Here is a 27,426-nt window from a genome sequence, read left to right as displayed (position 1 = left end):
ATAAGGTATCAAATTATTATGTGAACATATAAGGCTTCAGTCCCCTCTTTTCATAGTGTTGATCTATGTGATATTTCACTGTGATTGCCTTTCTTAGGTTTTAATAAAAACACCTACTATAGCAGTGATGACAACCCTTTTTCTTACAGCGTGCCAAAACAGTGTGTGCGCGCGCTATCACATGTGCATGCATGACTATACTAATTTAATCCTCCATGCTCACTGCGCATGCGCACATGAGCCCCCAGGCTACGGAGGCTTTCTTGAAGCCTGGGGAGGGCGAAAACGGCCTCTCCTGGTGCCCCGGAGGCTTTCTGGAAGCCGGAAATGGATTGTTTCTTAACTTCTGGTTGGCCCGTTGGGGCTGCTTTTCGCCCTCCCCAGGCTTCAGGAAAGCCTCCAGAGGCTGGGGAGGGCGAAGAACGGCCTCAGTGGGCCAACCAAAAGTTTGTTCCCGAACTTCCGATTGGCTCATTCCCTGTTTTTCACCCTCCCCAACCTCTGGAGGCTTTCTTGAAGCCTGGGGAGGGCGAAAGTGGCCTCCCTCCAGTCCCCTGGAATGTCAAAATCAGCATGCTAGCAAATATGGCTCCGTGTGCCACCTGTGGCATGCGTGCCATAGGTTCACCATCACATATTATAGTATGAATCAGTGGATTTACAGATATTTAAATATTCATATTGTCTCTAAATCAATGTGACCATTTAAAATGGGGGTGGGGAAGATAGGTTTGCATGTATGTGCCTTGAAGTCAGTGTTCATTCCTGATGACTGCCTGGACATGTCCCTGCCATTTTCTTGACAAAGTGGTTTTCCAATGCCTCCTCCTTAGGGCTGAGAGTGAGTGACTGGCCCAAGTTAACCAGCTGGCTTTGAACCTAAGGCAAAATTAAAACTCAGAGTGCCCTGGTTTCTAGTCTAGTGCCTTCATCACTATACTTGAAATATAGCATCCAGTTTTGGTTGCCATGGTGTAAAAAAGATGTTGAGACCAGTAGTGGGTTTCCAATTACTACCGGTTCGCTCGTGCGCACAACGCTTCTGTGCATGCAAAGAAGCGGGTAGGCAGAGATTCCTGCCTCCACCACAACTAGTTTGCCTAAACATGCCCGAACCAACAGAAACCCACCTCTGGTTGAGACTCTAGAAAGAGTGCAGAGAAGATGATTAGGAGACTGGAGGCTAAAACATATGAAGAACTGTTGCAGGAATTGGGTATGTTTAGTTTAATGAAAAGAAGGACTAGGGTGACCTGATAGCAGTGTTCCAATATCTAAAGGGCTACCACTAAGAGGGGATCAAATTATTCTCCAAAGCACCTAAAGGTAGAACAAGAAGCAATGGATGGAAACTAATAAAGGAAGGAGAGAAGCAATCTAGAACAAAGGAGAAATTTCCTGACAGTTAGAACAATTAATCAGTGGAGCGGCTTGCCTCCAGAAGTTGTGGATATTCCAATATTGGAGGTTTTTTAAAGAAGAGAGTGGATAACTATTTTTTGAAATGATATAGGGCAGAGGTCCCAACCCCTGGACCATGGACCCTAACCGGGTCGCAGCATGCCAGAAACTGGGCCGCACAAACAAGCAAAGCCCCATCAATGCTCGTGCTCTACATGGGGCAGCCCTTGAAGAGCATTCGGAGATTTCAGCTTGTCCAGAATGCAGCCGCGCGAGCGATCATGGGTGCACCTCGGTTCACCCACGTAACACCCATCCTCCGCGAGCTACACTGGCTGCCTATTGGTCTTCGGATACGCTTCAAGGCGCTAGTCGTCACTTATAAAGCCCTTCATGGTATTGGACCTGGGTACTTGAGAGACCGCCTGCTGCCAATTACCTCCAATAGACCGATCAGATCCCACAGATTAGGCCTCCTCCGAATTCCATTCGCAGGCCAATGCCGACTGGCGACTACCCGGAGGAGAGCTCTGTGGCTGCTCCGACCCTCTGGAACGAGCTCCCCGTGGAGATTTGAACCCTCACCACCCTCCAGGCCTTCCGCAAAGCCCTTAAAACCTGGCTGTTCCGACAGGCCTGGGGCTAAAGAGCTTTTGCCCCCCCCCTCGAATGGAATGGTTGTCGTGTGCTTTTAAATTGTGTATTGTTATGTTCGTCTTTTTCTCCCTTGTCTGTACCCCCTTCCCTGACTTGGATTGTGAGCCGCCCTGAGTCCCCTTCGGGGAAAAGGGCGGCATATAAATGCAATAAATTCCAATTCCAATGGGATGCGAGCAGCATGCAAAACTCCGTCCCCTCTGTTCCACAGTAAACCCTCTCTCCACAGAACTGGTCCCTGGTGCCCAAAAGGTTATGCGGGGGGAGCACTAGTATAGGGTTTCCTTCTTGAGCAGTGGGTTGGACTAGAAGACCCCCAAGTTCCCTTCTGTTATCAGTCTGGCCCCAAGATAGGCTTAAGAGAGGGAAAGATATTAACATAATATAATAATGCTTGATTCTATACATTTTAAAGCCCAATTCAAGTACATTAAAATGAAAGCCAGTGTTTTGGGTTAATTTAGAGTAATATAATAACAATGGAAGAAAGAAAAATAAAGGGGCAAGAAGAGTTTTGTGGCAATACTGGCAGATGTAGCTGGGTTTGTTGTTTTTTGTTTTGCTAAATGATGCATTAAAAATACCTGTTGGAGATTGCCATTTTGAGTATTTTCCTTTGTCAATGCTGTCTGTATGAATTGATTCTGCAGATTCTGATCCTGAAAAGTAGATAGGCAACAATAGGCATTTTGGAAATACTTCCTCTTCATGGCAAAACTGCAACAATACTCAAATATTTTTTATCAAAGGTAAACTGCAATACAATTGTCAGGCTATTGTTGTTCTTGTGATACTATTTTTCTGGCAGCAAAGCAGTGAAACTGTTGGCACAGCAGTTCATTTAGTGACTGAATGGTCACTAAATGAACTGTTGTGTCAACAATTGGACTACCTATAGATTACATGTTGCCAGAAAAATAGTATCACAAGAACAATAATAATTGCAAGTTACAACAGCACTAAAAAAAGTGACTTATGACTGTTTTTCACACTAACAACTGTTGCAGCATCCCCATGGTCATGCCATGAAAATGTAGACATTTGGCAACTGATTCATATTTATGACAATGGCAGTGTCTCAGCATCATGTGATTCCCCTTTTGTGACTTTCTGACCAGCAAAGTCAATAGGAAAGCCAGATTCACTTAACAACCATTGTTACTAACTGCAGCAATTCACTTAGCAACTGTGGCAAGGAAGGTTGTAAAATGGAGCAAAACTGGCTGAACAAATGTCTCACTTAGTAACAGAAAGTTTGGGCTCATTTGTGGTCATGAGTCAATTGAGTAATAAGTAATAACTTCCCATCAAATTTCAATGGAAAGAATAATACAACAGGCCACTGCTTAGATCTGCATATATACTACACTGATCCTTTACAGCAGTGGTTCCCAAACTTGGCAACTTTAAGACTTGTGGACTTCAGCTTCCAGAATTCTGGAAGCAGAGCTGGCTGGAGAATTCTGGAAGCTGAAGTCCACAAGTCTTAAAGTTGCCAAGTTTGGGAACCACTGCTTTACAATATTCTAGATTCTTGGGAAGAATTTGATGAAGTCAGGGGTGGGTTCCAGCAGTCTCTATTGCTGGTTCGCGCATGCACAGAACCAAAAAACAAGATGGTGCCACCTACGGCGTCGCCTAGAGACTCATTTGGAGGCGTGGCAGGCCTGGGTCGCTGCCAGTTCCACTACCGGTTTGACTGAACCAGTCTGAACCGGTAGGAATCCACCAGTGGATGAAGTTCAAAACCAGCTAAAGATGTGACCACAGTGATTTCACATTTGGGGGTATGAAGTAGTAATGATTCAATGAGCCAACTCTAACCGTAAGTTAAAGAAAGCAACTGCTCTAAAGTCATTACATTCCATGAGTAGCAAAACTGTTTTCAGATTTTGGGTACAGAATTGTGAAATACTATGTTTACCTGTGTCAATGCTAGGGTCACTTTGGCCTTGCAGTTTTCTGGAAGGTGGAGAAGGTGCTTTGCGCTTTGCCCGCTTTAAAGAAGAATTAACCGAAGAGGTGCCACTGAGGTGGAGAGAACCCGATCTCTCTATTCCCACTCCTGAAAGTCCCTGGGGAAAAGAACAGAACAGAAATGAAGCTAACACAAAAACATTCAAGAATATAGCCAGACAGTAATCATTCACTGTTAAATGAACAGTTGCTGGAATTGGATATGTCTAGTTTAATGAAAAGAAGGACTAGGGAAGACATGATAGCAGTGTTTCAATATCTCAAGGGATGCCACAAAGAAGAGGGAGTCAAGCTATTCTCCAAAGCACTTGAGGGCAGGACAAAAAGCAATGGGTGGAACTAATCAAGGAGAGAAGCAACCTAGAACTAAGGAGAAATTTCCTGACAGTTAGAACAATTAATCAGTGGAACAATTTGCCTCCAGAAGTCGTGAATTCTCCAACACTGGGCGTTTTTGAGAAGATATTAGATAACCATTTGTCTGAAGTGGTGTAGTGTTTCCTGCCTAGGCAGTGGGTTGGACTAGAAGACCTCCAGGGTCCCTTCCAACTCTGTTATTCTATTATATTCTAAATGCAAAAATCTCTTTCAACATAAATCAAGATATACTTTCAGCAGCACTAATATCTCCATAAAAGATGTATGCATTTGGTCCTTCCTGAATCAATTGATCATTTCAGCCAACTAAGCATTAATTTGGAGTTATGAAAACATGGATATATTTTCCCACATATATAAATAAACAATTAAATTCTAATAATACATTTAAGTAACTTTAACTTAATCCAAGTGATTTGTAGACCCCAACATCTGTCTGGGATCATAAACCTCAACAGTCCAGACACAATGGCAATGTTACTAGTGTTTGCTGTAGGAAAATGAAAAAAAAAAATGGCAACCTATATTTTATTCATCCTAGATTCTATTCTACCAAGTTATATTTAGCTGAGGAAAAAATCTACTTGCATGTTGTTCAGAAAAAAAGTAAACCTTTAAATGTTACAAGTGAGCTAAAGCTTTAAAATCTATCTGCCCGTGCAGACCTCGCTCATTATTTAACAGTGAAGTGGCAGCACTTAGCAGACCTTGGATGATCTTGAAAAAGCTTGTTTAGTACTCAGATGGGAAAGCACCAGGAAATCCCAGGGTTTGTAAGTTAGCCTAGAAAGTCAAAAAGCATTTTAGAAGCCAACAGGGGCAAATGACTTATATACCGTTACCAAGGAAACAATACGGACATGTTCTGTATCACCACCAGATGTTGACTTAAGGGAGACTTCATCTTCAAATTTCTAATTAGTGACTTCCTAAGCTAAGAAGCAATGTTAAATGTTAACACTGAATAACTAGTTAACCATATAACACACAGACAATTTCTTGTCCTCAGTGTCACGCAACAATTTCATGTTGCTTTGAGACCAAGAAGATGGAGTTCCAGCAAACTTCTCCATCAGTTAAAAAAACAAAACATAAATAATCTCATGCATTTAGAAAAGTAGCAAGTCAGCAAGCATACCCTCTTTCCAAATTAAAAATTACCTCTGGTTGTTCTTTGTAATACTCGGGGGCGGGAGGGGGACCTCTGTAGTTCTGAAACCACCTGAAACTTTCAATATCTTAAAAGTAGCCTTTCAAATGTACTGGATTATAGCTCCCCAAATGTCTACCAAAGTGTCTTGAGAATTCTGGTGAATTCTCTCATCACATCTGAAGGGCTATGGCTGGAAAAAGCTGACACAAAGCAATTTTAGGTTGCACATCTCATTTACTTCTCAAGTAAGACGAGAAAATTCAAAGAAGATAATCAAATTCTTAAGGGATGCAGTGGCTCAGTGGCTAAGGCGCTGAGTTTGTCAATCAGAAAGGTTGTTGTCTGTTCGAATCCCTAGTTCCGCGTAATGGATTAAGCTCCTGTTACTTGTCTCAGCTTCTGCCAACCTAGCAGTTCAAAAGCATGTAAAAATGAAAGTAGAAAAATAGGAACCACCTTTGGTGGGAAGGTAACAGCATTCCGTGCGCCTTAGTCATGCCGGCCACATGACCAGGGAGAAGTCTGGCTCTTCGGCTTTGAAATGGAGATGAGCACCGCCGCCTAGAGTTGGGAACGACTGGCACATATGTGCGAGGGGAACCTTTACCTTTTAATCAAATTCTTATATTTTCCATTTAAATCCAGAAAAGCAGACTATAATAAGTGAAACTTATTCTTTTTAGCTGGCTTTCTTTGCCATTGTTTGATATTACCACTTTAGCATGGATAACTGCTTTCCTTTGTCAAAACTGAGCAAACTGTTCAGCTGGGACAAAGGCGCTTCAGTTTAGTCTAGTACTAAGATAATATAACAAGTCATTTTGAATTCTCCTTTTAAGTTACATCTCAGCAGTAGCTATATGAGACAGAGCACACCTTCAAAACTGCCTGAAAAATTGGAGACAAAGACATAGGGGTCAGATAATCAATCCACTGGTTTTTATTAGTCCCCCCCCCCATTCTAATTAACCAAGGAAGAATGCTGGTATGAGAGAAGAGATGATTTAGCTAGAGAAATATTGCAAGGAAGTCCCTAGCAAAGAGAACTTCTACATTTTACAAATAGGTATACAGTTTAAAAAATGTAATGTGAGACGCATGAACCAAGAAATGAAGCACTGCAGATTTCAAGTTTTAGGACAGGAGAACTTTGATGAATAGTAATGGGCAACTTTAAACCAGATGTTTGTATGTAATTTTCACGATATGAAACCATGTCCTAGACAAGATTTACCACTGGATTTACAAAAGAGGGTTTCTAAAGCCTAGAAGAAATCTCTTAAGATGAGAGAAAGAAAGTTCGAAAGAAGATTCAATCCTATCCCAGTGACTTGAGTAATTAAAGATAAGACTGTTAGAAGTAAAAGAAAGGAATATAAAGTTGCTTGTTTGATCAAGGTTAAAATATGAAATATTTCTATACCTTCTGTAAACCCTTGATGGAATTTAAACAGATTTTTTTTTCATTTCTGATTTCAATTTGTATTATCTTTTTACTATTATTAAACTCTTCAACAAAAAGTATTTTTTTAAAGGACATGCAATTCTATGAGAGTATAGAATGGCCTAATACTCAAGGAGGTATATGTGTTCCACTATAGCTCAATTAACAATAATCATATCTAACAATATTAATGGATATCCCATTAGTATCAATGTAATGTACAATGGAGCACTGAATATGAAATGGAGACAGGCATAGAAGAATGTTTTGTCAAATTTTAAATTGTTTTTAAATGAAACATTTAACAAAAATGTAATAGCACCAGTCAGTAATTAGAAAACTAAAGCTGGAATTACTTAAGACAGGATAAGGCCAATAATGTAGGATCGTGATGGGGAAACTATGGCACATGTGCCACAGGTGGCACACGGAACCATATCTGCGAGCACGCAAGCCATTGCCCTAGCTCGTTCCAGCAGGCATGCACGCACTGGCCAGCTGAATTTTGGCTGACTTGCCCACACTGCCCTTCCCTTTCCAGGAGTCTCCATGTGATGCCAGGTAAGTACAGAGTTTGCGTGGAGGCTCTGGGAGGGAGCTTTCGGCCTCCAGAGGGCTTCCAGGAGGAAGCCATTTTCGCCCTCCTCAGGCTCCTAGAAGACCTCTGGAGCCTGGGGAGGGTGAAAAAAGGGCCTACTGGAAGTCAGAAAATGCAGCTCCGGACACTTCAGGGAGGCCTGCTAGACCCAAAATGGGGGTCGGGGGATCGTGCACTCATGCGCAGGGGATCGGGGGAGTCACATATACATGCACAGGGGGCGAGGCACAGAAGGATTGAATTATGGGTGTGGACTTTTGGCACCCAAATGAAAAAAAGGTTCATCATCACTGATGTAGGATATAGGTTAGTAATGTTTTATGAAGAGAATTTTTTCATTATTGCAACATCTGCTGCAAGGAATATAAATACAAATATAAATATTGGACATCAATGGATAAGCTACATTGGAATTAAATTAACTATATAATAGGAAATAGAAAACAGAAAAAGTATAGTCCAGTAAGCCAGGCCAATTTCAGGTGCACATTGTGGAAGAGACTGTGAATCATTGTTATCATGTATTTAGGAAAGTAGGTTAAAGTAGCAAGATTCGATCTGTAAAAGATTTGAGTCGGAAAGTGAAATCAATCCATGGAAAGGACTCAATGAGCACAAAAAAGCAGCTGAGGAGCTAAAGAAAGGGATAAGAGACATTGTGAAAACCAAAATAGAAAAACTACTGTAAGCATTTCACAGAAAAACAATTTCAAGTAGCTTTCAGAACAAAAGTATTATGATTTTATTTCCCACTACAGTGGGAAATCATCATTCTGAATCTGGCCTACCAGCAACCCTTATTTGAAAGCAGTGGTTAAAGTAGGAGAGACTTATGTTGAAGTCCCTCACAGGCTGTTAATAGTGTGGGCCAGTGGATGATGGCAGCTTCCAGTAGCTAGTAGTGACATAAAGAGGACTAAGAAGTTTGCATACAACGATGGAAAGCAGATCAGGGGAGGAAATGAACAATTTATTGTGGAGAAATATATAGAGAAACAACTGCAAAGTTGGAGAGAAGCGTAAAGGGTTTTGTAAATGATGGAAATGAGAGCAATGGAAGTCAGAGTGCAGAAATATATGCATGAAAATGAAAGAGTGGAAACCTGAAGGACCACAAAACAGAAGAAAGGGGAGATGTGGACAAAATAACCAATTGGAATGGCAGAAACAGATGTAAAGATGATGAATGAAAAAAGTATGTTGAGAGGATTTTGGATTAAGAGGCTGTGGGTCGAGCAAAACAAACTGAGAATGCAAGATGGAGCAGCTATGGGTACAAATATTATCTGGTTCTACGAATGCTTAATCTATTATTCTAAAGCTGGTGCATTTCCCAGGACACAGCTTTACCAGGAGTTTGGCAAAGTACAAACTAGACTAAGACATCTGGACAGGCATACATTTATGCCTGCTTTACACACCTGCTTAACTGCCATAACCAGTCTACTCTGATATTATTTGAAGAATGCACTGAGATGACCACTGGATTTTCCCAAAGGAAGACTTTTTTTAGTTAAAGATACAGATTTCCAAACCTCTGTTAAACAGCGCACTCTTGTGGTTAAGGCTTTATAAAAATTAGAAATAACTGTTATACTTTAGGTGAACAAAAATACTATTCACTGATTGCACTTATGTTCCATTCATCTACTGGGCCTGGTTTTCCTTTTCTTCTTTCACTTTCTCTTCATCTGTATAGCATGCTCATATATTCTAGGATATTATAAAAATGCCTTTTATTCAAGTTTCAAAGTGTTGTCTCAGTACACACATTCCCATTTACGCTGATAGACTTAGCTTTGATTTTTAATTGGAATTCACAACTGACAATTTATGCTTTACTAAGATATTACTAACGGCATTAATTCCCCCCCCCCCCAAACTATGCTGGAATAAATTCAGCATGGATGGGATTTATATAGATGGATTTGACCTGGCAACCTCCTTTATAACTTCATTAAAATGCTTTATATAGAAAACAGGCAAGGTTATTAAGATAAAAACATTAGTTTTAAACATCCCATGTTCTCCCAGTAAGTAAAATTTGATTTTCTTAGGATCGGACATGTTTCTAATAATGCAATGGTTTTAACTGCTTGGGAAACCTTTTCCCAGTAATCTATTTAACTATATTTTTCATAAAGGGATGAGGAAGACAATTTGGAAAAGAGAAATTTTCAAATATTTTTTCATTATACACTTAAAACTATACTTTTTCACATTAAATAAAAATACAGAGACATCTGTTTGATTGGGAAAGTTGAATTCGAATTGCAATTTGATATTGCTTCAAAATACAATTTTTAACAACCAATGCAATTATCTAAACTTACGATTACTGACCTGTTTTGATCATATTAAGCTTTTTCAGCATTTAATATTAATATTTAAATTCCATCTACAAATTAAAGGTTAATATCTAAAGCCACTGCTTTAGAAGTTTGATAATAAATGCTAGTTTGAGTGAAGAAGGATTCTATGAATAATGAATTCCTCCGTAAGCATAGTTATCAGATGTCCACATATTTCCTTTGAAAGTATAAGAATATACAATATAATTTGGAAGTTTTCTTCAAGGATTCTAATAGGAGCAAAGTTTTAGCATGTTCCTCCATGTCTTATTACCATAAATGTAACAAATCCTTGAAACACAGGCTTACATCCCAAACTCATACAATATATTTCTTATGATCGACCCCCATGAGGGCGAACCTATTGCCCATATTTGCTGGCACGCTAATCGTCAGCGCCGGCATAGCAGCCAGTTGATTTTTGGCCTTCTGGAGAGCCAGTGAGTTCCCCAAGCTTTAGGAAAGCCTCTGGAGGCTGGGGAGGGTGAAAAATGGCCCCAATGAGCCAACCGGAAGTTTGGGGAGTTTGTTTTCGCCCTTCCCAGGCTTCAGGAAAGCCTCTGGAGCCTGGGGGGCCATGAGTGTATGCGCATGGGTGGGTATGTCTGCACACACATGTGCAGGTGGGCGGGGAGGATTGAATTGGTGTGGGCACGTGTGCACATACGATAGCGCAAACACACAATTTTAGCACACCATAAGAAAAAGGTTCACCATCATTGATCTACCCTGTCTACGTGTCCGATATAGTTATCATCATCACCATCACCATCATCACCATCATCATCATCATCATCATCATCATCATCATCTTTTTAGCCATTGTCTATCTACTACAAGATGAAGACCTCTTCTGCTTGTTTCCAACCAATGTGGTCCTGAATTTTCACTTGCTGATGTCGTTGATCCATTATGCTCAGCATGAAATCTGAACATATAGAAGTAATTTTGTGGCCAAGGTTGATTTCAGAAGCATTATTTAAAATTGGATTAAGTCAACTCTCACAATTTAATTGGAAGGTATGATGGTGATTATTCTCATTAAACTATTCATACATTATTTTAAAATTATTCCCAGAGAGAAATAAAGAGCAAGCGGTTAATAACCAACCTTATCAGTTTCATCCACACTACTGGATTTCAGCATACAGATCTTAGGTTTGTCCTGGCTTTGAGCCAGATCCTGGGGCACACTTTGAGAAGCAGGCATGGGAGGTAAAGGTGCTCGGCGCTTTTTGGGCACTTCAGAGGGCAGAGTGTTTGAGTCGTACTGTTTTGAAATTGAACTGGATCTCACAGAAAAGGCCGGCCTTGGCTTGTTCATGAGTGGTGTTGCAGGAGCACTGGCCGTCTTATTGGGGTTGGGGTGGAGATAGGAAAAAAAAGATTAGATTTTCAACCATCCAACTTCTTTGAACCAAGAATTATTCACATTTATTACAAGGTCACATTCAAATGTAGCATAAACAAGGCCATGCACGGTCCTCCCAAGCTCCATTTTCACTGGCAGAGCGCTCGGGCCACCACCGGTGCCCCGACAAGAGTGATGTTGAGCTGGATACATCTACCCTAGCCAACCCTCCCCAGGTTCCCTCCACCCCGAGGTCAAACACAACCCTGATACGGCACTCAATGAAATCGAGTTTGACACCCTGGTCTATGGGAAAACTAGCTACCTATTTACAAGACACAAATATAATGTGCATCTATTCGTATTTATTTATAATTTTAATTTTCACCTATCAACAATTTCCACTGCTTCCATTTGTCAGCAATTCTGTTCTATTCTCATTCTGCAATGCTTTGCAAATATTCTCATTCCCAAGCTCAGAGAATCCATTACACTGAGGAGGAAGAATGAGACAGAACCACAGGCGGTCTTATTCCAGAGGCAAGGAGGAGATGTCACAATATTAATATTTGCACAATGGTTAAATCTAAGAAAACAGCTCAAAAATAGAGTCTTCGGAGCTTGGGTAGAATAGTTTCCTTTGGTTGCAATCTTTGGATAATAAGGAAGAGCTGGGACTGATATAGTGAGGCACAGATGTTATAGTGAGGCACAGATGATATAGTGTATGCACAGATGTTATGTGTATAAGAGAGTAATTCTTAGAAGCAAAGAAATGGGGATGCTCCATGACTTTTGATCAGGAAATTTGGGCCATTTCCTCTGTGAGAGAAACTGAAAGAAGTTATGGGGCTAAAAAATAACCACTCCAGTTAACTTTAGCAGGACAAACCATCCAGGCCAGCTCAAAATGACCTGCTCAAGCTTACATTCTCCCTTACCATAATTATGAACATTTATATGTTTGTTACCTGTTGCCGTTTCTTTTTGCTCCGTTGAAAAATGCCAAAGAATCCTTTAGTTTCTTTCTCCTTCAAATTCTCTGAATTTTGCGCGTTCTGAAAAGAGTCTTAAAAAAAAGTATCTTTGTGTCACAACTTCCAGCTTCTATTATTATTTTCTCCACTGTGTCTCTCTTTCTATTTTATAATAGATTGTTGAAAATCTGTACGATGTTCAGTACTATCAATGGGAAACTATTTTGTAATACAGATAATAAATCTTTAGTCTGACACATTTTCTGCCATTTTAGATTAAAACTATTTTATCTGTATCAAAGCAAGATGTAATCTGCATATCTTTTTCTGATTAATATATAAAATAAAAGCTGCTTAAAACTGAAATTTGATTCTTACTATGCATAATTCTCAAAGAATTCTCCTTAGCAAGATTTATTGCAAAGAAATGAATGGGGTTATATGAATCCAAACAACTGAATTAGTTTGCATTTAACATCAATGCATCAGAGCAGAGGCTTTTTTATTTTTCTTCTAATAGTCTTCCTGTGAACAGTGGTGGGCATTTTCACTGAAAAGCAGAAAAATGTGCAATTACCTGTTTACCTAACAGCCTCCTCAATTTCCAGTTGTCTAGGAAGTAACTATTATACCTATACTGTATCATAGTTCCTTCTACAGATTAACAGAGTTGGAAGGTACCTTGTAGGTCATCTAGTCCAACCCACCGCCCAAGTAGGAGACCCTACACCATTTCTGACAAATGGCAGCCCAGTCTCTTCTTGAAAGCTTCCAGTGATGAAGCTCCCACAACTTATGAAGGCAAACTGTTGCATTGATTGATTGCTCTCAATGTTAGAAAATGTCTCCTTATTTCTAGGTTGAATCTCTTCCTTGATCAGTTTCGATCCATTATTCCTTGTCTGGCCTTCTAAAACCTAATCAGCTTCTAAAGGCTGAATGCTGGATATTTTGTATATGTGTATGTGTATGTGTATGTGTATGTATATATATATATGTGTGTGTGTGTGTATATATGTGTGTGTGTGTGTATGTATGTGTGTGTGTGTATGTGTGTGTGTGTATGTATGTGTGTGTGTGTGCATATATATATATATATATATATATATATATATATATATATGTATATGTATATGTATATGTATATGTATATGTATATATATATATATATATATATATATATATATATATATATATATATATATATATATATATATATATATATATATACACATACATACATACATACATACATACATACATACATACATACATACATATATTTTATTTGTGCTGATAAATAAATAAAGGGAGACTAGTACAGATCTATTTCAAGCTATTTAGCTCTCATCAGCTAGCCATACCCTTACTGGGATTTGAACCTGGGCTATATTACATACTAGGCAGAGATCTTAGCCGTTAGGCCACAGGCTCTTATCCGTTATCAGCGAAGCTGATAAAAATCTTTATATATAAAAATATATATAAAATTAGAACAATTTTTAAAAATTGAATAAATCAGCTCAGGCTCTTTGCAACAAAGAGGCAACTGGTAATGAATAAATGATCTAGCACAGTAAAAATTGTTTCCAATTGCAAATGGCGCTAGATAGATAACACTATCCAAGGTTGACCAACAGGCATTCTGCATTCATTTGAAAGGAAGTGGACTGTGAATGAAAGCTAGCCCAACAAAGAAAGAAAACATAAAAGTCTACAGTATCTAGCATCCCCATTTTGTCATGGTAGGATTACCAATGGCAAGTGAAATCAATCCTAAAGATCTCATTTCCCTGGCCCTAAATAAATGTATCTGAATTTCCATGTGCTATATACAGTATATTTCTATACTGTATATACCTATACAGTATAGAAATATACTGTATATATTTCTATATACAGTATATTTCTATCCTGCATGTACGTATGTGTGTGTGTATGTTTGTGTGTGTGTGTATGTATGTATGTGTGTGTGTGTATGTATGTGTGTGTGTGTGTGTGTGTGTGTATATATATATATATATATCCACAAATTAAGTAAATAAAAGAGTTTAAACCCCCCAAATTAAAGCAATTATAACTGTACATTATGTATGTATGTATGTATGTATGTATGTATGTATGTATGTATGTATGTATATGTAGATAGATAGATAGATAGATAGATAGATAGATAGATAGATAGATAGATAGATAGATAGATAGATGACATAGAGATATAATATTCATTTCTATACATAAAAGAAAGCATATGATAGTTTGGAAAGATGAACAGAATGTTAAATAGCTACTAAATTAAAACCATACATAATTGTGAAAAATATTATGAATGCAAGAATATAATATGGGTATTGCTGCCATTTAAAAGGGGTCTGGAGTCTGATTCAAATCACTGATTTAGAAGCTTATTATACAGATCTTGAAAACAGCTATGCATTTGTTCTAGAGAATCTGTGGTAAAGCCACATACATTCAGGAGGACTAAACATTAACCAATTGGTCATCATTAGAAAACAATCTTCTCCATAAAAAATTTCTTCTTCAACAAACATTTTAGAAAATCTACTAATTAAAATGACAATACTTCCTTCATGTTTACTTACATGGAGTTATCCAATCTTTCTGTAAAAACTAGATTTTTGGGTAAAAATATGAGTCTCTTCACAAAAAGCAAGAAATTCCAGTTCCCATCTTTTTAAAACTTCCTACCTTGATTATTCTTAGCTGGAACCCTAACCTTTTACCATTACATGATACAAAGGAGACTCCACTATTATTAATATTTTAAAAAGTAAAAATATTATGTCACATCCATCCATGTCCTACTTAGGTTCTACTGATGTATAAAATGGGAAAAGCTGGGGAAGGTGGGGAAGAAGGAGATTGAAACAAAAATAACTTTCAGGGAATCATATTGGGAAAAGGCAGAGAAGTCTACTAAGATATTGACCTTTATACTCAAAGAAATTAAACACTATATTATATTTGTTTAGAAAATATATACAGATTTCAGATCTATTAATCAACAATTTTATTCCAAGTTTATAGATCCAATTTCTTTCGTCAATACTATTTGAGGTTTATTTTTATTTGGCTATATTCCTAGACCTTAAACGAGATCAAAGCATCAAGCATCGTACTCCATTTGCAACAATGGAATACAGTACTGATACGTGCCATCTGCCACCATTTGAATTAAGATTTGTTTTTTCCCCAAAGGAGATTTTTGAGAAAACAAATCATAATCTTCAGAGCAGTAAATCATAGGTTTTCTAGATACCTGTTTCCCCTTTTTCTCTTTCATTTTTAATCATGACGACCATTGATTTTATACAAATACATGCTATATATTACACTTTGTCACATTTATTAATTTGGGTGAGAGTGGTTAATATTTAATCTCTGAGTTTCTCCCCAAAAATATGTACTTCCAGTGATATAGTAGAAATTTTTAAGAGTGGAAAGTCTTGTATATATTTTTTTCTTCTCAGGCCTTATGCCACTTCTCAGGTAAGGCCAAAGAAAGAATTGGGCACAATTACTCTATTGTTGTTCAACAGTTATCTGAGCATTGAAGAGTAATCCTATATTAGATGTACTACACATAATCAATGTTATCGAATATAAATCCAGTGTTATCCCATTTAAATAAATGATAATTAGTACTGTAATTCTAACATCATTAAACAAGAATAGTTGTGAATCTCAATGTTTTATTGTTGGTATCCCTAAGTTCAAGATGACTCACCTTGTAATGAAGACAAGGTGTATTCAGTAGTTGGTGTGGCTAGAGAGAGAAAAAGAAATGCAAATTTAATTGTACTTAAAATGTTTCTTTACAAGGTTTCAACAGAACATCTGAAGGCTATACAGGCAAGATGTTAAAAAAAATCTATTTGATCCCATCTAGAAAGAAAGGCCCTATTGTAAATTAGTGGACAATACATTTTACACTATAAAAAGTTCCAGAAGCATATATGTGAAAGTCGACTGGGTGACTTTGGGCCAGCCATTCTCTTTCAGCCTAACCCACCTCACAGGGTGGCTGTTGTGGGAAAACAGGAGGAAGAAGGTCTGTTGGAAATGTTCACCACCTTGAGAAATTTGTAAAAATAAAAACAGGATAGAAATAAATGAATAAAGTATTGTTTAAAACACTCATGGAAGCCTTTGTAAACAAAGGAGTATTAGAGTCTCACACACCAAATTTCCTCCAATACTTTAAAAACAAACCAAGAGGAATAGATTGGGCTGATATAGTATGACTGGCCTAAAATCATCCATTGAGTTTGTCTACGGAAATTTTCAATCATCCAGGTCAGGGTTGTCCCAAAGTTGTTTTTTCAAGAGGCAACTGGACTTTCTGGTTTTTCTTTGAAGACATTTCGCTTCTCATCCAAGTAGCTTTGAAGGATTTATACATCCACAAATAGATAAAATCAGAAAGTCCAATTGACTCTTAAAAAAACACCTTTGGGACATTTACTGAGGTTTTTTGGCTGAGGATGAAGTTGAATCTTGTCTCTCCTAAGTCCTATTCCAATACTATAACCATTACACTATATTGAGATATTCCTATTTTATGGCTTATCTGACACCATTTGCACTGGTTTCCCATGCCATTTATGGTCAGCTGTCTCGGGGAAGGGATTGTACCTGAAAGCTGAAAAGGGGGAAACAGAATGAACTTTGAACATGTGAGTCAGAAAAATTGTCTGATTTGGATTCCAAAATTAGGAAATAAAATATTAGAAAGTTACTTTATCTAGCATATTATGAGATAATCTAGCAATATAAATGGAAAATGAATGTATATTATTATATCACTATCTCTATCTATCTATCTATCTATCTATCTATCTATCTATCTATATCTATCTATCTATCTCTATCTCTCTCTCTCTCTCTCTCTCTCTCTCTCTCTCTCTATCTATCTATCTATCTATCTATCTATCTATCTATACATACACACACACACACACACACACATATGTATATATCAACCATGTCTTTTATTTTAGATCAATAATAAGAATGCAGAAATAGAAGTATATCCCCAAAAAGTGTAATAAATTTACAGCATTTCTTTCAGCAAACCATTCTGAAGACAGACAACCCATAAGTCTTACCTCTGCTGACATCCATTGCATATAATTCTCTGAGTCCAAGGTCATTAAGAGTTTTTGTTAGGTCAAGAGTCTCTCGAGATTGATAGGTCTTTAGCAAAACAGTGTGTAAGGGATCAAAATCACATTTGCTGCTGATAAGATGCACAATTTCTTGAAGTGGTGCATGAGGACTAACTCGGACAACTGTCTTCTGTGTCTTCTTGTAATTCACCACAACTCTCACAGTTTGCTAAAACAATATAATTTTTAAAAAATAGTTCAACACACTATGTGCACTATAGCTCTACAGAGTCCATTAATAGCAGTTAGACTTATATACCGCTTCATAGGGCTTTCAGCCCTCTCTAAGCGGTTTACAGAGTCAGCATATTTCCCCCAACAACAATCCGGGTCCTCATTTTACCCACCTCGGAAGGATGGAAGGCTGAGTCAACCCTGAGCCGGTGAGATTTGAACCGCCGAACTGCCGAACTAGCAGTCAGCTGAAGTGGCCTGCAGTACTGCACTCTACCCACTGCGCCACCTCGGCTCTTAATTAATACAAAACATGTTTGCAATACTTAACATAAGGAAAATATCATAGAACAGTAATTCAGTCCCAGCTTTCTTCAACTCTTCTAAGAATTTAAGAAAATTCAATTCCATTTCACAGTTCCCTAAAAGATACAAAGTTAGGCCTTCCTCATTCACACATACTACCCTAAAACTGATACGTTGTGGAATGAATTGGGGCAGGGTTATTTTTAGCTTTTAATATTCTTTCCCCTCAGGAAAAGGGGAAAACAATCGTAAGTATAATATCAAGAAATCTTATTAAAAAGGAAGGCCTGCCAGGATCAATTTTTAGGATATTAGGGAGAAGTTGCAAACAAACAGAAGAAGCATCCATCTTCTCTAGGTAAGAAGGCTCCAAATCAAATAACTGCAGCCTGAATAGGTAAATCTAAAATATGGATCAGCAATGGATTTTTTTTTTAATGAGTCAAATGGCATGACTTTTAATTTTATTAGGTGTCGATGATCTGCTTGAGAAGTATACACTTTACAAATAAATAATACATTAGTGGCCAAAGAATTTTTTTAATTGCATATTAAAATATTCCTGTATTCTTGTGAGATTTTACAACTGCATCTCAAGATTTTGCACAAGGATACAACGTCCTACAAGATTAACACACTCTTATTACAAATGTCATGAAATTTCAATTCATCTGAATTAAAAAATAATAATTTTGTGCAACCACAAATGCTGACTATGCAGTATCACAAGTACCTTGGCATCTGTGAGCAATCTTTAGCTGACATATGGCCTATAGCAGAGTATTATTGCTTCCATATGTGTGTGTGCGTGTGTTGTGTATGTCAAAGCAAAACCCATGATAATTATAATTCAGAGAAAATTTAATGAACAATTTTGATGCTACCTCCACAGTCTTCAGAATAAAATTCATTTAAGTGTTAAATATATGAAAAATATGTAGAGGAATGACAATAGTAAGATTCTCTCACCTCTGGGATGATAGGAATAGGCTTTTTCTTATCCATTTGTTTTGGCTTTAAAATCACTTGGTCAACTTCAAGCATCCCAATAGGTGTATTAGGTTTGAATTTGATTGGTTTCTTATCAGGTGACATCAGATCAATAGTGTGGCTTGCAGGATTTAAATGGTATTGTGCACAAAGGTATACCAATAAGTCCATCATTGGTTTGCTTAAAAAAAAAGATAGAATATTATATATAAATATTCAATACACTATGTCTTTTATCTCAGGCAAGTTTATAGATCAGAATATAGAAATTCAATATTTTTATTTTTCCAAGAGCACAGTATATTCCTGGAGCACTGAAGTTATATTCAGCTAAGAACTCCTCAGAATTACTGTTTGGGGATCATCTAGGATCTTACTCAGAGGTGGGTTTCTACCGGTTCACACTGGTTCGGGCGAACCGGTAGCGGTAATTTGGCCTGGGTCGCAGAACCGGCAACAACCCAGGCTGGCCACACCCCCAAACTGGTTCCCTGGTCTCTGCTGCCAGCATGTTTTTTATTAGCTTTTCATGGTCTTTGTGCATGCACAGAACAATTTACAGTGAACTGTGCATGTGCGGGCAATGTGTGTCTAGCCTGCATGCTAGCGAAGTGAACAGATACTAATGCCGGTAGGCACCCACCCCTGATTTTACTCTTCTTTTACTCTTCTGGGTAGGGCAATCTAAATTCCTAAGAGCATATTTCAGGTAGCACACTGCATCCCAAATGCAGTAGGAAGTCTAGACTAGCCAAAATCGAGACAAGAACATGGATTTACATTTTTGCACACTGGTTAAAACTACTCTTTTTCCTTACAGGTTTGAGTTTTTTCCTTATAGAACACAATTTCAAATCAGTATGGTTCAGGACCATCTCACAAAAACTCCAGTATCTTGATTTCTCCAGGGAAGTGCTTCTAATGAGGGGGGTAAGGGTGTGCACTTAAACAATGTATTAAAAATCTGGAAATCCAACAAGATTGGGCTGCTCTTCCAAAGAATGTTTATTTCAAACTCTCCCCTTTAAAGCAGTAAGATATGTACATCAAATAAACATTGAAAAATCCAAAGGGCATTAACCCTTAAGGACACTGCAATGAACTTCCCACAGCACTTTTGGAGAGCCAATACAAAAAAATACCATATGAGCTGAGATTATGCCTCTGTGGACAAGAGACCATTGAAACTATAGCTCACATCCTGCTGTACTGCATCTTCTATAAGGGCGTATGGACTCAATTGATAACAACTTACCTAATAAAACATTCCAGGAAATACTGATCTTTTTTATGTGCAACTACTGTTATCAGATCAATATGAAATTGCTTCTCTGAATCTGGCCAAATTCTGCTATGCTATATGTAAAACTAAGCAAACTTTAATGCCCACTGTTAATCCACCACCAATCACAATATATTATTCTATCTTTTATTTTTATTTTTTACTATTATTGTTTTAATCCTTTTATTTGCTGGTCTGTGACCATAATAATGATTGATTGACTTCACTACATTGTGACAGCATTAGTGTGAAGATATAAGTGCATGCATCATTCTAGCAGCACTGCCACTTGCTGTGGAAGCCACTGCGTAATAGTGGCTGCCTTGACTATAAAGTATTATTTTTTCATGCATGAAGCTTCCTACATTCCTAAACCTTTGAAGCATTTGAAATAAATTGATTGTATCGTTCATAAAGGAATTCCTACAATGCAATCCCCACCCACATTAATAATGCTTAGAATTACTACATTTTTCCTTTCTCAGAAAGGTAACTAGCATTATTTTGGATGGGGATTGATGTCATCTGTGGTTTAAACTCTTCTATCAGAACCTTTATAAGAGATAAGTCATTCTTTTCCTCTTAATATATCCAGGTGTTTGTTTTAACAAAGTGATTATTGATTTCCAACAGCTGGGTACTTGCTGACACAAGCCAGCTGTCTACATTGATATCACGAAATGCAGTTGCACAGAAATATCTGAACACCTGGGCGAGTAAAAGAAAAGAACTTTTGTAGAAATGTCATTGACTATTTTTTGAAAAAAAGAAGAAAAAGTTTGAATTAAAAAGTTGAGTTTAATTTTCCATATATAATACTGACATTCTGTACAGAGGTTTTTCACCATAATCTGTATCTTTAAAGTAGTGTTTGGCTTGGTCCTAATAACGAATAGAAGAGATGATGTGAAATCAATTCCCTACTTCCTAATAAAAGCTTTCGCCCACAATAATAAGAGCCTTACTTAAAAAAAAAAATCTAATTAATTTGGCTTTGCATCCAACTAATTGTAAACAGAACTAGTGTTCCTTAATATTTCACTTACAAAATAAGCATTCATTAGTAACCTTTTTTTTAAACAGGGATCTGCAGAAAAGCAAAGAATGTAAACAAATTAAAGGATTGCCCTAGAAAAAATAGCTTCAAGAAGGTAGGAAAGAGATCATTCACTGAGTGATCAGAATATTTTTTGAAATTTATAAATCTAAGTTTAAAATACTGAAAAACTGGCTACCTATGATTCTTTAGTTATCTGAGCAATCAACGCATGCAGGTTTGTACTGCGCAGAACAACACTCTAGAACATTCTCTAGCTCGTCACAGTGAATTCTCCCAGTTCCAAACAAGAATTGAGCCACCAGTAAGAAAAGGTGAAAAGAAAATGGTGAAAAGGGTAAACAATCATTTAAAGAACTAATTCTGTACATAGATTTCTGCATATTGTATGTCAGATAATTTGGTTTCTTCTGTGAACTCACTGTCTTTGATGTGTGAGTCATCAAGAATCCATGAAAAAATGTGAATGGTAGGTTATAATGGTTCTTTTGATCTTTCAACTATAGAAACTATTTAATAGGAATGAAAGATGATATTTGACAGAGTCAAAGCAAAGATCAACAAACCCAAGGAACTAGTATGGAAGGACTCACATCTCAACAAATCAAGAAGGCATCTACAGTAACAGCAGAGACTCTGAGGCTGAGAAAATGTTCCACCTGATTTGCTCAAATTCAGCTGCAGCATGAAAGGAATGTGGCAAATATCTACTCAATCTTTGGTTAAAGATACACAGCAAGAAACTGAATCCATTATTTCTCCTGTGAAAGAAGATACTTTGCATGCAGAGAAGCGGAACTTATTTCAGTTTATGTAAAAACCAAAGGTTGGAAAGAAGTGTTGGTGTGTACAAATAATGCTTGTGATTTTTTTCTTTCTTTTGGGTGGCAAATTTAGAAGGGAGAGCACCAAACTCAATGGCATTCCCCTCAGTATGTATCCAGCAATCTGATATCACAGTTTTACAAGTTTCTCTAAAGTGAATCAGTGTGCCTCCAAACACAAGGCTGTGAACATGAAAAGGGAGGGGGTGATAAGAATAGCCAAAACCAGTTTAGACTTGATCTCAACATCTCTAGGGGGGAAAGAACAGTTCTTGAAAGAATGAAAAGATCAGACAGATCTAACAGTTTAGGATGAACAGTAAGGCTGAAAGCATTGCTTAGAAATGGTTCTATGGTTCCTACAACAATGCATAGAAAAGGAGGAATGCTGGTTAATGGATGACACAGAGTAGCGTTGCTCTCTACTGTATTCTCTCTCCAGTATGGTTTCAAGATTCACTGATAGACCAGACACATGACTTTTCAATGCCAATATTTTAACAGCAATCAATAGTTTGAAAACCATGATCTGCTCCTTGGAGAGATAGCATGGTAGTCTCTAACACTCAAAAATGGTGTATATGCTAAGCATCTTATCTCATATATTATCCAAAGCCATTCTAGTGTCTGATCCTCCTTATCACTAGAAGCAATCAGTATCCCAGTGCAAACTTGAACTTTGACAAATGGCCATCATTACTAAATATCACTTTGTATTAATGTTAAGAGAGTCATTTCAAAAGACTGAAGGTTGACTTTTATCTATTCAAAAATATTAAACCTGTGCAGGTAATTGTTCACATAAAGGATACTGACTGTTTCTAGTTTCTATATCTTCATAATGAGAAAAAGGAGACTGGTCTACTATCAGTCTTCAGATGAAGACAAAAATTGAGTCAGATTCTGAATATAGATACAATCTATCTAGAGCTTAAGAAATGAACCAGTCCATCTATGCAGCCTAAAGATATACACAGCTATGAAATCTGAGTGGATTACAATAATCAAGAATTGGTAAGAAATGGCAATGTAAAGATTAAAAGTATCTACGTAATTCTGAAGAGAAAAGGAGAACCGAAAGCCATGTAACTATAGCAGACAGGTGTAAAACTAAGCTCTACGCTGGTATAGCCAATCTTATGATATTAAACCCCAAGAGTCCTACAATAGTCCCAAGACCTGAATCCTGGATGATAATAAGAATCTTACAAGGTTGGAAAATTAGATGCCAATTACATGATTTCTATGGAAAGCCTGGCTGAAACCAACATTGGTCCATTCTTCAATGTTGTTCAAAGCTGGCATATCTCACAAGATAAACTTTGAAGGGAAACAAAAATGGAACAATTTCAACATGAAATGTCAATACCTTCATTGCTGCTTAAAATTAAGTATATAGACATTCTGCTTAACTGGAAATAAAGTTTGTTCTTAATCTATTTTGCTCATTTCCTACTGAAGATGTTTGATGTAATGAAATTCTGTTTAAATGATTATAACCATCCTGAATACAGAAGATGGCAATTTTTAGCCAAATAAGTTGATATTAAAAAGCTAAATACTGTAGAGTGGTTAGTATCTGGATGGAAGAATATTAGGAAATCCCTCAGTTGCCAACTAACCTGGAAAATTTTAGCATCTGTGAAGGTGACAATCACAAATATCTTCCACATCACTGACAAAAAACATGGGCGTGTCAGGAGTGAAGCTTAATGTGAAAGATTTCCACCTTGGCATTAGTACTGAAAGTCTCAGAATCTGTGTGTGAGATTGGCAGTCATGTAAATAATTTAACTTAATAAATTATACGCAAACCCATGCCCCTCTGAAACACCAGTTTTCATCCACAAAACAGCCTCAAAATTTTGGTCAACATACCTGCCGTTAATATTAGTAGTCTTGATCACCTCTCCAGGAAGAATCACAGACAGCTGAATGTCTCTGTCAATTGCATTTTCTTTTTGGTCCATCGTGCAGTTAGCCAGTTCTAGATCATCAAATGATGAGCAATCAGTAACTTTAGTTTCAGGTGGAGGAAGGGGAGCTTTTGACTTGGCTTTCCGCCTATAATAAAACAAAAATGGGGGGGGGGATTAGACAAAGTAAATTCAATGGAAAATATTGAATTTCCCAACACTGGGAAACAAGACATTAGTTTGATACTAGAAGACCCTCTATTCCCAATGGATTTTTTAAAATTAAAAGAAACTATATAATCCTTAAACATGGAAAGGAAAGCAAGTAAATAATCAGTAAACTTTACCAAAGCATAGAGTAAACTTTCTATCAAAATGCATTATCAAACAAAAAAGACAGAGTGGCCAAATTAAGATGGTGTCCAAATACTATAAATAAACATCCTAAAAAGACTTTTACTTGATTATGCAGCGCAAGCATGGGCTCTTCACCCCCAAATCTGGTATTATGTTTAACTAAATGCTTTAATTTCTGAATCTCTCAATCATACATTTTAAGTTATGTCATGAAAATAATTAATGGTGTAAGTAATTTGCTGCTGTTGTAGTTTACTTAATAAAGCATTCTTGCTTTATTAACATTTTGCCACCTACGTTTAAATTTCATTTGAATATATTTATTCAAACATTACTGCACCACTTTTTGAGGTACCACAAATATTATTTTTTGCAAATCCTAGAATTCTTTCTGCCTGTCATTGCCAAAATTAATGCATAGCTTGATTTCCCACTATTAGACCTAAATACACAGCAATTCTAGTGTAAGCCTTGTAGATAGAGAGAAGTAGAATGCCATAGGCTTAATAGGGGGTTGGACATATAAAATATCCCGCTTTATATTTTCCTCTTGGCTGGCGTTTTGCAAAAAGCCCCTTCACTCTTCTACAATCACCACCTAAGCCATGGATCACAAAGCATCTTCTGATGCCTCATGACTGATACGTTTATATATAAGCTGGCCACATCTCCTCCGCCTCTTTTCCTGATAATTCCAACCCATGTATCTTACATGATACTTCCTAACAAGAAAGAAGGAGGCAATTGTTGCCACTCTGTCTGTAAGAAAGACAGAAAAAGAGCACTGTTGGATCTGATCCAAAGCCTGTCTACTCCAGCATTTTATTCCCACAATGGCAGATATGACACCTATAAGCTTACAAGTGAGGCACTAGTACAATGCCACACACTCACAAATGTTTCCTAGTAATGGATTATCAGGAACATAATATCACTAGGATAAATGATAAATACCTGTGGTGACTACGGTAATTGTCATTGACAGACTTACGTTCCGTGAATTGGTTTAATCCCCATATAAAATGGTCAAATAAACAGCCATTGCTATATTTTAGAGAAGCAAATTCCACACTAAGATATAACTATGCCATAGTGAAATAACTTAGTTGTGTCCTCCCTCTCCCATCAGTGAACGTTATTGCTTGATCCTGGTTTCTAGCGTGTTTCCCCGAAAATACGACCTACCCTAAAAGTAAGTCAAAGCTTCATTTTATATGTGCGCCCAATATAAGCCCTACCTCCAAAATAAGCCCTTATTAAGACCCTGCCCACTCCAGGGTCCATGGGTAAAAATTAAACTACGGAGGGGATGGGTGGTGGTGGAGCCGCCCTACTACCGTATTTTCACCCATATAACCCGCCCACGCAAATAACCCGCCCACGCATATAACCCGCGGGTTTTCCGAATCGTGTAAAATATCTTCCGTATACCCCGCCCACGCATATAACCCGCACACGCATATAACCCGCCCACGCATATAACCCGCCCACGCATATAACCCGCGACGAGTAAGAGAGAAGGGAAACAGCTGAGATGGGGGGGGAAGAAACGGAGAAACAAGCCTGCGCAAGCTGGGGAAGAGGAAAGGAACGGAGGAGAAGGAAACAGCTGAGATCGGGGTGGGGGAAGAAACGGAGAAACAAGCCTGCGCAAGCTGGGGAAGAGGAAAGGAACGGAGGAGAAGGAAACAGCTGAGATCGGGGTGGGGGAAGAAACGGAGAAACAAGCCTGCGCAAGCTGGGGAAGAGGAAAGGAACGGAGGAGAAGGAAACAGCTGAGATCGGGGTGGGGGAAGAAACGGAGAAAGAAGCCTGTGTACCGGTAAGCCTCCGATCGTGTAAAATATCTTCCGTATACCCCGCCCACGCATATAACCCGCAGGGGGGCGCTGTGCATGTAAAAACCGCATATAACCCGCGGGTTATATGGGTGAAAATACGGTAGTTATCTTCAGACAGTTGCAGCCAGGCCTCACAGACCTGCCTTGCAGGGACATTTATTCTGCAGCCAGCAAGCTTTTACTGAAGGCCTCTGCAGCCGATAACAGAGGCCTCTTGATCAATCTGGAGCTCTATTATTGGCTGCAGAGGCCCTCAGGAAAGCCTTGCCAGTCACAGAAGAAGTTTCTGAAGGCCTCTGACAGGGAAAAGGAGGCCAGGGGAGACACATGCAAGTGATGTGAGTCAGTGGATGATATTCCCCTCCCCCAAAATAAGACTTGGTGCTTTTTTTAGTGGTGAAAAATATAAGACAGGGTATTATTTTCTGGGAAACATGGTAGTGTCCAACTATATCATCGTATTTTACATCTGTCTATCATGTTTGCTCCACCTCTCTCCGTCTTCTTGTTTAAAGCTAAAATCCTCAAATACTGTCTTTCCTCACAAGATAGTTACTGCAATCTCTCAATCATTTCTGCCAAATGCTCTTTTCTGTGGAATTTCCAGCTCTACAATACTGTTCTTGATGTATGGCGGTCAAAATTCAATAGAAATGTTCAAGTCTATTCACTATATATTTTATAGCATTGACACCAGAATATAACTTTACTCTTTCCTACTAAAGTTATGAATGTAATTTGGATTTCTGACATTGCTTTACAGTCAACACTCTATCCCGGGTCGGCAACCCTGAGCTGCATGCAGTTCTTTGGGCCCTCTGCTGTGGATCCCTGTCCATCACTGGCTGGCCCTGCCCCTCGCCCTCTCCTCCCAGTCCCTCCTCACCTGAGAAGATAAGGGTGACGGTGGGGGATGGAGAAGTGGCCGGGACTGACTCTCCGGAGCCTCACTCTTGCTGGAACTTCTTCCAGCCCATGTTGGAGCTGGACGTGCCTCAGGTTGTGGGGAGATGAACAACCTGCTCTCTGCCCCAAGACACTGGCCCGACAGGGATGTGACTGATGCTGGCCTCACTAAAAAAAGGGCTGGCAGGGTGGGAATGGGATCACGGAGGACGGGACAATGATGGAAAGGGGACGGGCCTGCAGTGTCCAGCTGCGTCTTTAAAAAATTCAGGGCAGTGGGAAAAAGAGGCTGGTCAT

At 38.3% G+C, this 27,426-nt stretch overlaps 1 protein-coding gene across 7 annotated transcripts in view; it reads right to left on the bottom strand.

The window, feature by feature from the left end:
* The window catches only part of COBLL1 (cordon-bleu WH2 repeat protein like 1), a 113,061-nt gene that overhangs the window by 20,133 nt on the left and 65,502 nt on the right, over nt 1-27,426 (bottom strand). For all 7 annotated transcript variants that reach the window (XM_087709641.1, XM_087709628.1, XM_087709632.1 and 4 more), the window contains 8 exons: nt 23,988-24,173; nt 18,926-19,127; nt 17,417-17,645; nt 16,036-16,074; nt 12,282-12,379; nt 11,071-11,310; nt 3,983-4,133; nt 2,643-2,717 (listed from right to left, as the gene is read on the bottom strand). In XM_087709641.1, the coding sequence (XP_087565767.1) occupies nt 2,643-2,717; nt 3,983-4,133; nt 11,071-11,310; nt 12,282-12,379; nt 16,036-16,074; nt 17,417-17,645; nt 18,926-19,127; nt 23,988-24,173 (1,220 nt within the window). The remainder of the gene's footprint in view (nt 1-2,642; nt 2,718-3,982; nt 4,134-11,070; nt 11,311-12,281; nt 12,380-16,035; nt 16,075-17,416; nt 17,646-18,925; nt 19,128-23,987; nt 24,174-27,426) is intronic.

This window comes from Thamnophis sirtalis, unplaced genomic scaffold (assembly GCF_051295495.1).
Source record: "Thamnophis sirtalis isolate CommonGarterSnake01/CBP01778 unplaced genomic scaffold, rThaSir2_p1.2 scaffold_1, whole genome shotgun sequence".
Taxonomy (NCBI): Eukaryota; Metazoa; Chordata; class Lepidosauria; order Squamata; family Natricidae; genus Thamnophis; species Thamnophis sirtalis.
This window is presented reverse-complemented; position numbering and strand designations above follow the sequence as displayed.